Source organism: Ictidomys tridecemlineatus, chromosome 2 (genome assembly GCF_052094955.1).
Source record: "Ictidomys tridecemlineatus isolate mIctTri1 chromosome 2, mIctTri1.hap1, whole genome shotgun sequence".
NCBI classification, from domain to species: Eukaryota; Metazoa; Chordata; class Mammalia; order Rodentia; family Sciuridae; genus Ictidomys; species Ictidomys tridecemlineatus.
Window position 1 is genome coordinate 43,121,190 of NC_135478.1, and position 16,232 is coordinate 43,137,421.

Consider the following 16,232-nt stretch of genomic DNA (forward strand, 5'->3'; position numbering starts at 1 on the left):
AAATATAAAAATTATTTTATGTAACTTAGGTCCCAACCCTATTTTCCACTAATTATCTCACTATTCCTGAGATATGAAAGTCTTTACCTGCTTCAGTCCACATTTTCACTTAGGGGAACAATGTTTTACTTTGCCCTTATTGATATAAAGAGTTAGTTTATCAAGGCAACATAACAAAGCAGTTAAGAACAGTGAATGTCAGTGACCCGGCAGGGTAAGGCAGGATGATTGCATGTTCAAGGCCAATCTCAGCTACTTAGTGAGGGCCTAAGCAGCTTATTGAGACCCTGTCTCAAAATAAGCACCCCTGGGTTCAATCCCTGCTACTTTAAAAAAGAAAAGAAAAAAGAACAACTCTGGCTCTGCTAGGCACAATGGTACATGCCTATAATCCCAGCAACTTGGGAGGCTGAGGCAGGAGGATCACAGATTCTGGACCATCTTGAACAACTTACCGAGGTCCTATTTCAAAATTAAAAGAGAGCTTGTACCTTAGTTTTTTCATCTGTAAAATGAGAAAAATAATGATACCCACTTAGGATTGTTGGGGGGGTACGTAAATCACTGTAAATCCACAGCACTTAAAATAGTATTTTAGTAAGCACTCAAAAATGTTAATTGCTGTTGGTAGTGTCTGGTTTACCCAAGAATATAATTGTTACATACAATTATATCACATTATCTTACGTATGTTATGAATTACGTACGATATTTTTCTTGCACTTAAGATTTTTGTGAGGGATATTTTTTGCTCTGTCTTCATCTCTCTACAGTGAGTTATTGATAATCTAAGAAACATATTCATAAACATAAGAACTGATGCACTTTTTCCTCCCAGAAATGCTGGTTAGCAGTGCTAGTGCAGATCTGACATTACAAGATAACAGTAAAAACACCGCCCTCCATTTGGCTTGCGGCAAGGTATGTACATATTTTAAGGATATATTTTCATTGTTATAAATCAACAGTGGCATTAGAAGTTTTTCGACTTCACTTAAGTGAACCTCTGTAATGATGGCCAATATATCATATTTCTTGAAAAGAAATATTGGCTTTGCCAGGAATTGTGGCACACTACCATTATCCTGGCAACTTACGAGGCTAAAGCAGGAGGATTGCAAGTTTCAAGCCAATCCAGGCAACTTAGTGAGACACTATCTAAAAATAATTAAAAAGTGCTAGGGGTGTAGCTCACTGGGAAGCACCCCTGGACTTAATCCCCAGTATGGGGGAGAGGGAAAGAGGCGGGTGTGTATTTGTGTACATACGTGTGTATGTACACAAATTAAATTAAGTTTTGGAAGACAAACCTAACACAGTTTCTTAATTCTTCTTGTCCTCTCCCCTTACTTCCACTCCTAACAAATGTTTGGGCAAATATTTAAGCGATTGGCCAGGAAAATTCATATGTATAATATTACATATAGTATGACCTACATTTAGGAATTGTTGGATGTTTAAGTTATTTTTAATGGTACTCAAATTTTTAAGAGTTGCTTGCCACAATTTTAGGGTCATGAAACTAGTGCCTTGTTAATACTGGAAAAGATAACAGATAGAAACCTCATCAACGCAACCAATGCAGCCTTGCAAACGTGAGTACTTTCAGTATCTAGTGTAAATATTTTTATTTTTATAATTATTAAAATGACAAATGAATTTTTTTAAGTATGTAGCCAATGTGTCTCACAAGTCATAGAAGCAGTTAAAAAGTGAAGAACAGTTTTTACAACTTACAAAACTTATTCCTGAAATCATCACAATTGAAAAGCTTATTACATGCCAGGTGTGGTGACACATGTTTGTAATCCCAGTGGCTCAGGAAGCTTCTCTCAAAAAAATATAAAAAATGGCTGGGGATGTGGCTTGGTGCCCCTGGGTTCAATCCCCAGTACAAAAAAATAAAAAAAATAAAGCCTAATACTAGAAAAGCTATTGAACTGAAACTGTATTAGAACATTGGCAATAATGTATATTTTCACAACCTATTTAACCTGCATAATTTTCTGAAGGAAAGTAGTACTATTTTGTGTATTTTATTGAATTCCCCTGTAAAAATCTTATTTGACGCTAGGAATAAATGATAATCTAAAGAGGTTTTGGAAGTAGTCAGTCAAGTTGAGCCAGATCGGGTGGCGCATGCCTGTAATCCCAGCAGCTCAGGAGGCTGAGGCAGGATGATCACAAATTCAAAGCGGCCTCAGGAATTTAGTGCAGTGCTAAGCAACTTAGCAGGAACCTGTTTCTAAATAAAATATAAATAGGGCTGGGGATGTGGCTCAGTGGTTAAGCACCCCTAGGTTCAATCTCTGGTACCAAAAAAGAAAGTGTATTTTCCTTCAATTATAAATATATCACTCACTATAAAAGCATGTTCAAAATCAAGTTCTTAATAATACGAACAAACCCACTTTTTGTTAAAGGAAAAAAAATATTTAAGAGTACTGGTTCAAATTCAGAGGTCAGTCAGATCCCTTGAGGGCCCAAAAATTAGTCACAGGGTCTGTGAGCTGTTTTCAAAGTCTGTGCTATTGCAGTTTCTTTTATGTATGTTTGTCAACCTCATGTTTTAGAACAGCTTTAGAATGCCTTTTCATTGATTAAGTCTTTTAAACATTGTGTCTTAGAGTGTAACAAAAGGGTTTAATGAAGATTGAAACCTGTGGCTAAGCTTATACTCATTGGGGGTGTATGACACTACATTGTACAGAAGATCTGCAGTCCTCACCCCCATTTCATTATGGTTAGAACTAGGTATCTCAAGTTTATATCTCTGGGTCTTTACCACTTGGCAGTAATGCTCTTTACAACCAGGCATGTGTCTTTGTGCACTGTTCATACATGTACATGTACAATTTTTCCCCCAGACCTCTGCATGTTGCTGCCCGAAATGGGCTAACAATGGTGGTTCAAGAACTTCTGGGGAAAGGAGCAAGTGTCCTTGCAGTAGATGAAAATGGTAAGTAGGCTCTGTATTTCTGTATTCTCTTCCTTTAACCTATATATTGCTAAAACTTTATGTCTTTTTTTTTCCCCCCCCAGTACTAAGGATTGAACCCAGGGCCCTAAACATTCTAGACATGTGTTTTACCACTGAGCTTCAGTCCTAGCCCTTTCTATTTTGAGACATGGTCTTACTGAGGCACCAGGCCAGCCTCAAACTTGCCGTCCTCTCAGCCTCCTGAGTAGATGGGTAGCTGGGATCACAGGTGTGCAACACCATGCCCAACTAAGCTTTTATCTTTTGATGGTACATATTTAAAGTAAAATAAACCTTGGATTATTATTTTTTTAAAGAGAGAGAAATTATTTTTAATATTTATTTTTCAGGTTTTTTTGGTGGATACAACAACTTTATTTTATTTTCATGTGGTGCTGAGGATCGAACCCAGCGCCCTGCGCATGCCAGGCAAGCACGTTATCACTTGAGCCACATTCCCAGCCCTATTATTTTTTTAATAGGGCAAAGAAGAAAGCTGAAATTAATATTGAGTTGTGCTTCATAGCAAAGGAATAAGGGCAAGAGAAACAGGAAAAGTTTAAGAGATGAACTTCTAAATTTGCATATTATCTTATAAATATATTATCTGTTAGTATTTACCATTTATACTTACCAACATTGTTCATCTTAGTAGCCATTGTTTTTGTTCTTTCCAGAATTACTTATCAGGGCCCTACTTAAGGGTCTTATTATGCAAAGCCATTCTTTCATCTCATACAAGTAGAGCGTGTACCTTTTCCTACCAGAGAATATCACCTTCAATAGTTCTTCCCTTTTGTGTTCTTCAAGAATTCTTTATTCTCTTCCTAGATATAATTGGTTCTATATTTATTTTTTAGTTATAGGTGGACACAGTATCTTGATTTCTTTTTTTTTTTTTCAGTGCTGAGGATCAAACCCAGTGCCTCATGCATGCTAGGCAAGAGCTGTACCACTGAGCCACAACCCAACCCCTCGTTCTATTGTCTTTTGAAAAAAAATCTTTTAATATCCTGTTGCTGCCAGCTGCTGCTTTTTCTGTTTTCTATTGCAGCAGAACTACTTTGGCTTTCTACCGTCAGGCCTTTGCCTCTACCACCCTGCAAAACTGTTTTCATCAAAATCACTAATCGACCCCATGATGTTAAGTCAATTCCTAGGTCTCAGTACATTTAACAGATCAGCTTTTGGAAAAAATTGATTATCTCTTTATTTACCTTTGGTAAACTTACTTTCTTTGGGGGGCTTGATACTCCCTTGGTTTTCCTCCTACTTTAATGTTTACTGTTTCTAATTTCTTTTACAAAATTTCTCCCTCTTCCTAACTCCCCCTCTACCTCTGATGGGGGATTGAAGCCAGAGCCCAGAAGCCTTTTACCACTGAATCTCCAGTCCTTTTTTATTTTGAGATAAAATCTCCATAAATATTTAAGGCCTCAGCCTCCCAAGTCACTGGGATTACAGGCGTGCACCACAGCACCCAGCCTCCCTAACTTCTTAATATTGGAGGATTTTAGGAGCCAGTCTAAAAACTATTCTTAATGCTAAGAATTCCAAAACTTATGTTACCCGCCTAGACTTTTTATGTTCTCTATTTTCCTATACCCAGCTGCCTAATGGACAGTAGCACATATAGGTCTAAGAAATATTTCAAACCTAATAAGTCTAGGTCTGAACTGTCAAATGTTCACACACACATCACAAAGCCTGTTTTCCCCACAGACATGCTAATCTAGGTTGAAGAAAATTCCTCTCCTGGGCTGGGGTTCTTGCTTAGTGGTGGAGCGCTTGCCTACACATATGAGGCACTGTGTTCAATCCTCAGCACTATAGATAGATAGATAGATGGGGTCATGAAAACAACGGTAGTCATGCTAGGGAGGGATTTCTCTCAATACTACATATTAATTAATTAATTAATAAGGTCATGAAAACAGTGGTAGTCATCCTGGCAGGGGGGATCCCTCTCTTTAATATTGCTCTCAAAAATTTAAGAGTTGTGCTTGATTGCTATAATACCTAGTGTACACTTTATCAGCATGTACTAGTGAGTCCATCTCTAAAATGTATCTACAATTTGCTTACTTTTTTCTCTATTTATACCGCATTGGTGGGTTGTTGTTGAGGTGTGTGTATGTGTGTGTGTGTGTGGTGTGTGTGTTTTTCAGTACTGGGAATTAAACCATGGTCTCACATATTCTAGACACATACTCTACCACTGAGCTACATCCTCAACCCTGTTGGATCCTTTTTAAAAAACACGAGGTCCAGGTGTGGTAGCATATACCTGTAATCCCAGTAACTCAGGAGACTAAAGCGGTGAAGCAGGATGATCACAAGTTCAAGGCCAACCTTGACACCTTAGCAAGACACTGTCTCAAAATAGAAAACAAAAAGGACTAGAGATGTAGCTCAGTGGTAAAATGCCCCTGGAATCAATCCCTAGTACTGGGGGAAAAAAACTATACAGTAAAATATATATATAAGAACATGTTTTTCTTCTGGATGTCAGTTTACTCATAGTTCTTTTATTGTTGTTTTTAGATACACGTGACAGTGTATTTTGACATGTAGTACATATGTGGAGTATTATCTATTCCAATTATGATCCAATTCTTGTAGTTGTACATCATGTGGAGTTACACTGGTCATGTGTTCATATGTGAGCAAAGGAAAGCTATGTCCAGCTCATTCTACTCTCTTTCCTATTCCCATCCCCCTTTATTCCCCTTTTTCTAATCCAGTGAACTTATATTCTTCCCCTCCCTACCCTCCTTTATTGTGGGTCAGCATCTACATATCAAAGAGTATGTTCAGCCTTTGGTTTTTTGGTACTGGCTTATTTCACTTAGCATGATATTCTCCAGTTCCATCCATTTACCAGCAAATACCATAATTTCATCTTTCTTTATGGCTGATTAATATTCTATTGGGTATATATACCACATTTTCTTTATTCAATCATCTGTTGAAGGACACATAGGTTGTTTCCATAGCTTGGCTATTGTGAGTTGAGCTGCTGTAAACATGAATGTGAGTATGTCACTGTAGTATGCTGATTTTTAAGTCCTTTGGTTTAGACCAAGGAGTAGGAAAACTGGACATTCCATTCCAAGTTTTCCGAGGAATCTCCATACTGCTTTCCATAGCAGTTGCACCAATTTGCAGTCCAACTGGCAATATATGAGAGTACCTTTCTTCCCACATCCTTGCCAACATTTATTGTTACTTTTATTCTTGATGATTGCCATTCTGACTGGAATGAGGTGAAATCTTAAAGTAGTTTTGATTTGCAATCCTTTAATTGCTAGAGATGTTGAACATTTTTTCATGCATTTTTTGACCATTCGTATTTCTTCTGTGAAATGTCTTTTCAATCCCATTGCCCATTCATTGGGTTATTTGATTTTTTTGGTGTTAAGTTTTTTGAGTTCCTTGTATGTCTTAGAGATTAATGCTCTATCAGAGGTGCAGGGGGTAAAGATTTTCTCCCATTCTATAGGCCCTCTGTTGGCATTCTTGATTGTTTCCTTTGCAGTAAAGAAGCTTTTTTATTTAATACCATCCCATTTATTGATTCTGGATTTTACTTCTTGTGCTTTAGGAGTCTGTCTTATTGAAGAAGTCAGTTTCTAAGTCAATATGAAGGAGCATTGGGCCTACTTTCTAGTAGGTGCAGGGTCTCTGGTCTAAAGCCTAGGTCCTTGATCCACTTTGAGTTTTGTGCAGGATAAGATATAGGAGGTTCAGTTTCAATCGACTACATAGGGATTTCCAGTTTTCCCAGTAGCATTTGTTGTAGAAGCTATCTTTTCTCCAATATATGTTTATGGTGCCTTTGTCTACTATGAGATAATCTTATATCCTACTACTTTGCTGAATTCATTAACACCCATAAACCAATTGCATTCCTGTATACCAATGATGAATCAACTGAAAGAGAAATCAGGAAAACTATCCCATTTACAATAGCCCCCCAAAAAATAATAATAAAATACTTGGGAATCAGTCTAGCAAAAGAGGGGAAAGACCTCTACAATGAAGATACAGAACACTAAAGAAATTAAAGAAGACCTTAGAAAATAGAAAGATCTCCCATGTGCTTGGATAGGCAGAATTAATATTTCAAAATGGCCATACTACCAAAAGCAATGTACAGATTTCATTTCTATTAAAATTTCAATGGCATTCTTCGTGGATATAGAAAAAACAATTATGAAATTCATTTGGAAAAATAAGAGGCCCAGAATAGCCAAAACAATACTTAGCAAGAAAAGTGATGTAGGAGGCATTACTATACCCAGACCTTAAATTATACTACAGAGCTATAGTAACAAAAACAGCATTGTATTGGCATAAAAACAGACATGAAGACCATTGGAACAGAAGACACAGAGACATACCATATAATTACTTATAGTTTTTATAGTGACCTACGTGGTCCTTTACTACATTACTTTCCTGTTCTTCCTTCTCTCTCATCATTCCGTTACATCGATTCCATTGCAGTGTTCTGTGTGCATTACAATCTTTATTCTGGCTCTTTCCTCTGTCTGGAACACTCTGTCCTCTAGGCATTCTTTGACTTAATTTTTCACTTGTTTCAAATCTTAGCTCAAATTTCATCTTCTTAATTAAACCTCTTGTAACTACCTGTTTGTACTACAACTTGCTGCATGCTCCTATCACAACATTCTTGGTCCTTGTTAACCTTTATTCTATCCTCTTAATTTCCCTAGAGCTTACTTTCTCATGTATTGTGTATGATTTATTTTATTGAGTAGAATGAATATAAGCTGCACAAGATCAAGGAATCTTTGTCATTTGTATTCACTAATGTATACTAACTGCTTAGAAGAATGTCTGGACATAGTGGGAGCTCAGTGAATATTTTGTTGCATGAATGGTTATGCCAAGCACTGCTAAAGTTCTAAGGATGCAGTGTGGAATGAGACATATTCTACTCGTATAATGACAAAAGTATAAACAGGTTGTTACAGTGCACTTGAAGTTCTCTAATTGGACTTAACCTAAAGTTCAGTGAGAATATATCAGAGGTTCTTCAAACCCTTTCTTATAAGATCAGAGAAAAGGCTTCCCAAAAAAAGTGATTTCTAAGCCAGAATGTAAAGCATAAATGTAAAGTGGGGAGGGCAGTTTTTCAGCTGAGAGAGTAAGAGATTTAACGCGAGGTGAATATAAATATTGGATCAAATAATAAGGAATCTATCTGTTCTTTAGAAAAATAGTAGTTAGTCTGAAGGGGGAGCAAGACTAGAATGGGGAAATTAGTTAAAAGTTCAGATGTAGATGGTAGTCAGAATTAAGGTAGAGGCATCAGGGATGAAAAGATGTAAATAGTTTATAATGATCTTATGATAGGTCAGGTGTGATAGCACAGGCCTGTAATCCCAGGAGCTCAAGAGGCTGAGACAGGAGGATCACAAGTTCAAAGCCAGACTTCAGCAAAAGCTAAGCAACTCAGTGAGACCCTATCTTTAAATAAAATAGAAAATAGGGCTGGGGATGTGGCTCAGTGGTTGAGTGCTCCTTAGATCAATTCCCAGTACACCCACCACCACCAAAAAAAAAAAAAAAAAAAGATCTTAAGATAGGCTCAATGGGTCTTGATCAAGGAGAGAAGAGGTTTGGAGGATGAAAAAATCACAGGCCATCCGACTTGTGGTGCTTGTGTGGATAGACATATCATTAATTGAGTAAAGAATATAGGATGACAGATTTTAGTTCATTTGGGGAAAATGAAGAAAAAAATCAGTGGAAACCCTAAGAAGGAAATTAGATATTTGGATCTGGAGTCCAGAAGAAAGATCTAGGTTGGACATAGAGTTTGAGGCAATAGCATATGTACTTCTTGAAATCCATAGAGGCAGGGATGTCATCTTCAAACACACCTAGCTTTAAAAGAATCTTGCATTATCGGAATTAAGTTTTTGGAGATACAACTACTAACTATATAGATTAAAATGAGAAGCCTAAGCCATGGCACATGTGCATGCCTGTAATCCCAGCACCTATGGAGGCTGAGGCAAGAGGATCTCAAATTTAAAGCAAGCCTCAGCAAAAAAAAGCAAGGTGCTAAGCAACTCAGTGAGAACCTGTCTCTAAGTAAAATACAAAATAGAGCTGGGGAAATGGTTCACTGGTCAAGTGCCCCCAAGTTCAATCCCTGGTACCACCCCCCGCCAAAATAATATAAAATGAGGAGCCTAATGCTAACATATATAAGACATTTGGCCACATAATAAGACACTGAGTCAATCATGGATGCCTGCTGATATGTAGATCTGTTAACCGTTTTTAAGATTTTGTATATCTGATTTTATCTTTTTATGAAATTAAAATAATAATAAAACATGAAGGTAACACACTTCATAGTATTTTATAGTAAGTGTGGTCCTGAGTTGACAAGTTATGGTAAATACTAGTTTCATTTTATAATTATTTCTAGTGATGTGATTATAAATTGTTCAAGTAACCACTGGAGTTGATGATTAATTGGGCTCTGAAGTCTAAATAGAGATGAGATGAAGGGTCTAGTACATCCTGTGCCTGTTATTCACTCTCAGAAGGAGATAGTGACATTTTGGTGGTTTTTCTGGAGGAGAAAGAACATGTTACATTTGTACAGAATGTCCTCAAAGAGTGTGCTGCTTTTATATTTCTGTTTAGCTGACTACACCAAGAGAGGAGTGTGTTTTTAGTCAAATTCTGTTTAGAAAACACTCATGAGTCTGCTTGCCAGCAAGAGCATCAGCAGCCAGCATCTTCAGCTCTTCAGAAGAGCCCTTGAAAGAAGTGTGGGCAAAGAAACACTATCCTTCTCCTAGTCATTTGAGCAAATATGGTTTAATTAATTAAAAACATGTACATCCTTCAGCTATCCCTGCCAGTCTTGGCAGAGTAATTAAGTTGTTCCTTTGACAAAAATGGGAATTTTTTTAAAAATGTTTTTTATACAATACCTCTTTATTTTGTTTATTTTTATGTGGTGCTGAGGATTGAACCCAGTGCCTCACTGGGGTGCTAGGTTAGCAGCCCCAGCCTGACAAAAATGGGGATTTCATAAAGGGAAAAATATTATTGTGTTTTCTTTATCATGGCTAACATAGCATGAATGAAATAATATGTATTATCCAGTTTATATTAGATTTTTTTAAAGCTCAAAACTAATGATAGTAGAATGCAATTGGACATTATTACCTTTTGTGCATATAAGATTACTTGATCTGTAACTTTACATCATGTACAATCAGACAAATGAGAAATTATACTTCATTTATGTATGATGTGTCAAATGCATTTTGCTGTCATGTATAACTAATTAGAACACATTAAAAAGGAAAATGTCAAAACTAGTATTTATGACCAGAAGTAACAAGAAAATGGTTAACATAGAAGGCTAGGATTGTGGTCACTATGGTGGGAGAAAAAAGGGGTAATGTTAGGGAGTAAGTATATGGGACTTCTCATCTGTTCGTATGTTCTCTTTCTTGACCTGTATTACAGTTATACAAAAGTTTATTTTGTGATAAATCAATCTGCTATTTAAAGAACAAATGTGGCTTTTGAAATAAATATGCACATATGCGTATGAATACTAAAATGTAAATGTAGTAATAGGGAATGTTTAGATGTGCAACAAATCATAATAGGTTAAAGTTTTTAAATATTTGCAGCTTAAATGCCTATTGACTTCACATAAGTTAAAACAGTAAATGTGAACTAAAACTTCCACATGGAATAATTGAAACTGGCCATCACATAGTATAGTCTTTTTTTGTGGTGGGGAGGGTACCAGGGATTGAACTCAGGGGCACTCAACCACTGAGCCACAACATCCCTAGCCCTGTTTTGTTTTTTATTAGAGACAGGGTCTCAGTGAGTTGCTTAGCACCTCGCTAAATTGCTGAGGCTGGCTTTGAACTCGAAATCCTCCTGCTTCTACCTCCCAAGCTGCTGGGATTACAGGCATCCGCCACCATATCTGGCCTTCACACAGTGTATTATTAACATCTTCTCTCTTATTCCATCCTCAAGGCTGGGTTTTATACCAACAAAGGTACTAGATCTTTCCTCCTGCCTTTGCTATATTAATACTTACAGGGCCTGTGTCTAATGTCAGTTGTCTTCTGCTTTAAAAAAAATAAATAAAGTTATAAAAAATTCATTTGTCTTGGATTAGAAGTTTTTTAAAGTTTACCTACTGTTTTCTTCAATGGATGAAAACTCCCAAGAGAAAAGTTAAATTGACAACCAAGTGTCATTCTTTTAATATATATTTTTCTAGTATCTGCCTAGTGCCTTGTTCATGGATCTATACACATTTAGATTTCTCAGCACATAAAGATTTACTTATATAACTCTGAATTAATAGTATGCCTTTGTTCACCATCTAATGAAAGATTTCTTGATCTTGGGGGGTTGTTTGTTTTGTTGTTGTTTATTTGTGTTATTTGTTTTCCTTATTCTAACCCAATATTTTCTATGAATTTAGTTGTATATGGATATATTGTGAGATCTTTAGGAAATCTGTATCTCTGGCTCAGCTGCTTCTTCTGTTAGTCTGTAAGGTCTCCTCCCACCCTAGATTTTTATGGTGCTTTTCTTTCTATTTATTGGAAAGTTGCAAATCATTCTGGTGACAATTTATTATAAACCAAATAATTTAAATTATCCCAAGTTGGAAACCATTAGACATGTTCATATATTTAATGAAGTAGGTTTCACAATGTTAATTTTTTTATTTTATCTTTAATTCTAGGCTATACTCCAGCTTTGGCCTGTGCTCCCAATAAGGATGTGGCTGATTGCCTGGCTCTCATTTTGGCCACCATGATGCCTGTCTCATCTAGTAGCCCTTTATCATCCCTGACGTTCAATGCTATTAACCGTTATACCAACACCTCAAAAACAGTGAGCTTTGAAGCCTTGCCTATCATGAGGAATGAACCTAGCTCCTACTGCAGTTTCAACAATATTGGTGGGGAACAGGAGTACTTATACACCGACGTCGATGAGCTCAATGACTCTGATTCTGAGACCTACTGAGAGGCTAAGCAAAAGATCTAAGGAAGGAGTTCTGACACTAAAGCTGCAAACTGCTTTTTCAGGAAAAAAGCACTTTGTTATTCATATTCAACCTAAGAGGAAAGAGCGCACAGTGAGCAAATGTAAGAAATGCGATGACATTAGGAAGAAGAATTTTAAAGGCAAGTTTTGCAAAAGGAACTTCTAGATTATTGAAATAGACTTGACCAGAGGAAAACACATTGATGTCAGATTGCTTTGTGGAATTTTTAATTTGGCTTTGCAGTGCCAGAAATAATTTGGGACACTGTGCACCCTAACCTGCTTACACAAGCAACACTATTGTAAAAGAAGAGATAAGGACACTAGATTTAAAATTATCAATAAAAGTACAACTAAATTTAAAGGCAATAAAAGTTTGGTACAGTAGGCATTATGTGCACAGCAAATTGCCAAAGGACCAAATAACTTAAAGATTTTTTAATAGAATGCCATTTTGTGGAAACTGGAGTAGGTGAAATGAGACGTTACCTAAACCAAACTTCAATATTTCTGAAAATGAAGTCAAAATTTGGTTTTAAATGTTGATTTTTTTTTAAAGAAAACATCTTGAAAGCCTTCCAATACTGTATTAAACCATGAAAGAAAGCAGATGTATTTTTGCATTTTTTTCTTTTGCATAAAAATTTTAAAATTCCAATTTTTATAATATTAGAATTGAAAACCAGCTGACTGGGTGCAGTACGGGTGAAAATACTTGTGAAATAGACATGAGATGGATTGGGGTTGGGGCTGTTGGACAGATTTTAGTGGTTTGGGTTCACAATGGAACTATTTTTGTTTTTTAAAAAGGTAAGGAATTTCCTAGAATAAAAACTTCATGGAATCAAAAGGTAGATTATTTCACCCTATTGCAATTAAGTGGTCCTGGGGAATGAAAGTCAACTTCACTACTTTGAATGACACTGATTCGTCACTTACTTTTGTACCTCCATAATGGGTTAGAGGATTTTTGTTGTCATTTATTTGATCTTTGAGTTTTGAAAAAGTACAGAATCAAAAGGAAATATTCCCTTGTTATTCATAAATTAAACATCATCAAGTCTCTTGGAAGGCATTTCTGTATTAGGCAAGGTTCAGATATGGAGTAGCATGTTGGTAACTTGTTACTCTTTGGAGGGAGAAGCACTTGCCTGCCAAATTGAAGGCTACCTTTCAAGTAACAAAAAAAAGAGAAAAGGCTGATATTTGGACTAATACTTTATGTGGTTCTGATTTTACTGTAACTGTCACTTTCCCAGTAAAAATGATTTCACCTATGTAGGGGGTCTTAGAGGTCTGGGTAAAGTCCATAAATTGCAGCAAAATGATACCCAATTTTATTTTATCCTTTTGTATTGTGAAACTGGAAACTTTATGACATTGTAAATTATCAGCTGGTTTTCTGAATATAAAGTGTGAAAACACAGAACAGTATTTTGATCTATTTGATAATTTTGTGGGTTTTTTGAAAAATTAATGAGCATGTACATAGAAATAGTGACTGCTTGAATACTGTATTTACTTGCACTCTTTCAGTACATCAAGATTCCTGTATATTTTAGAGTATAATAAAACACAGATGTGAGTTGTATTTAATGAATAATGTATTTGTATCTGTGCATATTATCTTAAAAAAAATCTATAAAGTTTCTAGGGCATTGATTACTAGATTTTAAGCCTTTTTTCTAAAATATTTACAAAGATTATAATCATCCATTTTTCTTTATAATATAAAGAAATCATAATTAACCTTCCTAATTTTTAGTGGTAGGAAGGTAAATATGCATTTTAAAGACAGTAGACTACATTTTCTATTGTACCTTTTGAAAAATAAGAAAACTCAAGAGGATTCTAAAAGTATACATATGTGTGCTTTCTCTTTCCTTTTAGGAATTCTCTTCTGAATTCCCTGAGGGAGTTTTCTAGAATCTCAGAATTGAAAGAGACCTGAGGTTCATCCAGTCTAACCTCTTAACAAATGCAGGAGTCCCTTCTACAAGGGTGATCTTTCCACCTTGAATACTTCCAGTGACTCTACCTCACCAAGCAGTCCATTCAGTTGTTGAGCAGCTCTAACTGTTAGAAAGGTCTTCCTTAGATGGAGTTGACGCCTCCCTCCTGGTAACTTCTGTCCTTGGGCTCAGGTCTGTCCTCTGAGAGAATGTTGGAAGGATGAGTCTCCCTCCCTCTGCCATGTCTTCTCTTTCACAGGTTGACTCCTTTGCTGAAATGATTTCCAGAAGGACTCATCAGACACACTCTTAGATTTACCACATCTAATGAAATCCAAGGTGTAGCTATAAAGTAACGAGTCTTTTTCATTTATATTCACACATACTAGAACTAGATCCTGCATCACTCTATGTAAATGATGCCATTACTGAAAAATTTGAGAAATTCTTGGATTGCCTGCCCACTAGGACAACTTTTCTGTTGCTTTTTAATCACACATGTGACAGTCTGTCCCCCAACTTGTGCAACCATTTTCTCTGATACACTCTTGATGAGGGGGATTGCAGTGTACTGTTCGAAATAATATTTGAACTGCATCAGTATTTGGAATAAGAACATGAGCTACTTGAATGAGCAGACACAGAACCACAGTAAATTTCTTTATAGTTACACCTCATTGTCAAAAGCATTCAGGCCTGTTCTGTTGTGTTTCTTATCTCATACAGAATGGAAAAGCCTGTTTGCTTTTTTTAACCTCTGCATGAAAGGTGACATCTGAAATCTCTGATGTGTATTATACCAGCTTCTACTCAGAAACAACTCGGGGAAATGATGGTAAAAGCAAAGACCTCCTTTAAAAGGACATTCAACTCAAAACAGTGCCATTTAGTTCAGAAGACCTAAAAATGTAGCTGTAAATTTGGGGTTTAATTTGGCTTATATTGGATATTTTAAATAAAATTTTTAATGCAATTAAAAAAAGTGTCTTTTTTCTTTACATATGAGCAACATTTCCCTTGTCTTACTGTGTAATTAATGCTCATTTAGGACAAGTTTGTTTTTGTTGTTCTTTGTACCAGGGATTGAACCCAGAAGTACTTAACCACTGCCCTTTTTATTTTGAGACAGGACCTCACTAAATTGCTTAATCTGGCTTTGAACTTGTAATCCTTCCTGCCTTAGCCTCCCAAGTTGCTGGGGTTACAGGCATGCATCACCATATCTGGCTGTGACAAGTTATATTTTTCTTTAAGATTTAATGGCTTCTCATTAAAGCTGTTTAAAACGTTAGATGAACCTAACTGAAATTTTCAAATATATTAATTAAAAAGAAATTTGTTGCTTACCTGCTGTGTACTTGAGGGGTGAGAATGGACAGAAAGACTAAAAATTGTGATGGTGTCCTTTAGAAGCTTACAATTTTATCAAGGAAAGATCAAAGTAATAAAAGTATGATTGAGGTAGAGATGAATTGCTAAGGAAGATTAGAAAATAAAAAGATAAAAAATATCACTTTGAGAGGGAATAACAGAATAGGCATCAAGGAAGAGGCCACAAAGGCTGGACATCAAACAAGATTTTAGCAGGTTGAGAAGGTCAAACAATATCCTAGGTGAAGAAACCAAAACCAGAAATTCTTAAAATGGTTGGTGGAGTTTCAGTTTGTGATGGGAGTACATACCAGTACCTAGCATTCCTTAACATAGGGAAAATCATGAAACTTACAAAAGAGCTGGTTTTAAATATGTATAGAGATTAGATAATAGAAGTAAGAACCCATAGATAAAAATAGGTGATTGGAGGGGCATGTGAAAAGTACTCTAATTACTTAAAATCATCTCTGTTCAAGTATTAATATGAAAATGCCTATACAGCATTTATGATGTACCAGGCAAGGTTGTAAATGTTTGAAAAACGTTGTCTCTTAATCCACACAAGTGTCTTAAGAGGTAGGTACTATTAATAACACCATTTAACAGATGAAGAAAAGAGAAATAATTAACTTGTACCCAAGATCACCTGGCTGATAATTTGTGAAACTAGACAAATCCAAGTAGTTGTTTCTATAGTCTGTTTTTAAGCTACTGACGACTTCTCACAGGCTTTCTGGTTGAAATTGGTCATTTTGAAGTTGGGACACATAATCGACTACTAAATTATATAAGTTCTTTCTGTTTTATTCTCTGAGGTGTTACTATCTTTAGAAGAA

General features: G+C 36.1%; 1 protein-coding gene across 19 annotated transcripts in view; it reads left to right on the forward strand.

Annotated features, from left to right (window-relative positions):
- The window catches only part of Ankrd28 (ankyrin repeat domain 28), a 179,703-nt gene extending 164,699 nt beyond the window's left edge, over positions 1–15,004 (forward strand). For 17 of the 19 annotated variants that reach the window (XM_078038326.1, XM_078038325.1, XM_013361729.4 and 14 more), the window contains 4 exons: positions 839–921; positions 1,513–1,595; positions 2,868–2,959; positions 11,763–13,661. In XM_078038326.1, the coding sequence (XP_077894452.1) occupies positions 839–921; positions 1,513–1,595; positions 2,868–2,959; positions 11,763–12,049 (545 nt within the window). In that variant the 3' untranslated portion in view covers positions 12,050–13,661. Of the gene's footprint in view, positions 1–838; positions 922–1,512; positions 1,596–2,867; positions 2,960–11,762; positions 13,662–13,960 lie in introns of those variants that run through there. The other 2 variants (XR_013434431.1, XM_078038334.1) reach the window with 2 other exon arrangements.
- The last annotated feature ends 1,228 nt before the right edge of the window (positions 15,005–16,232 follow it).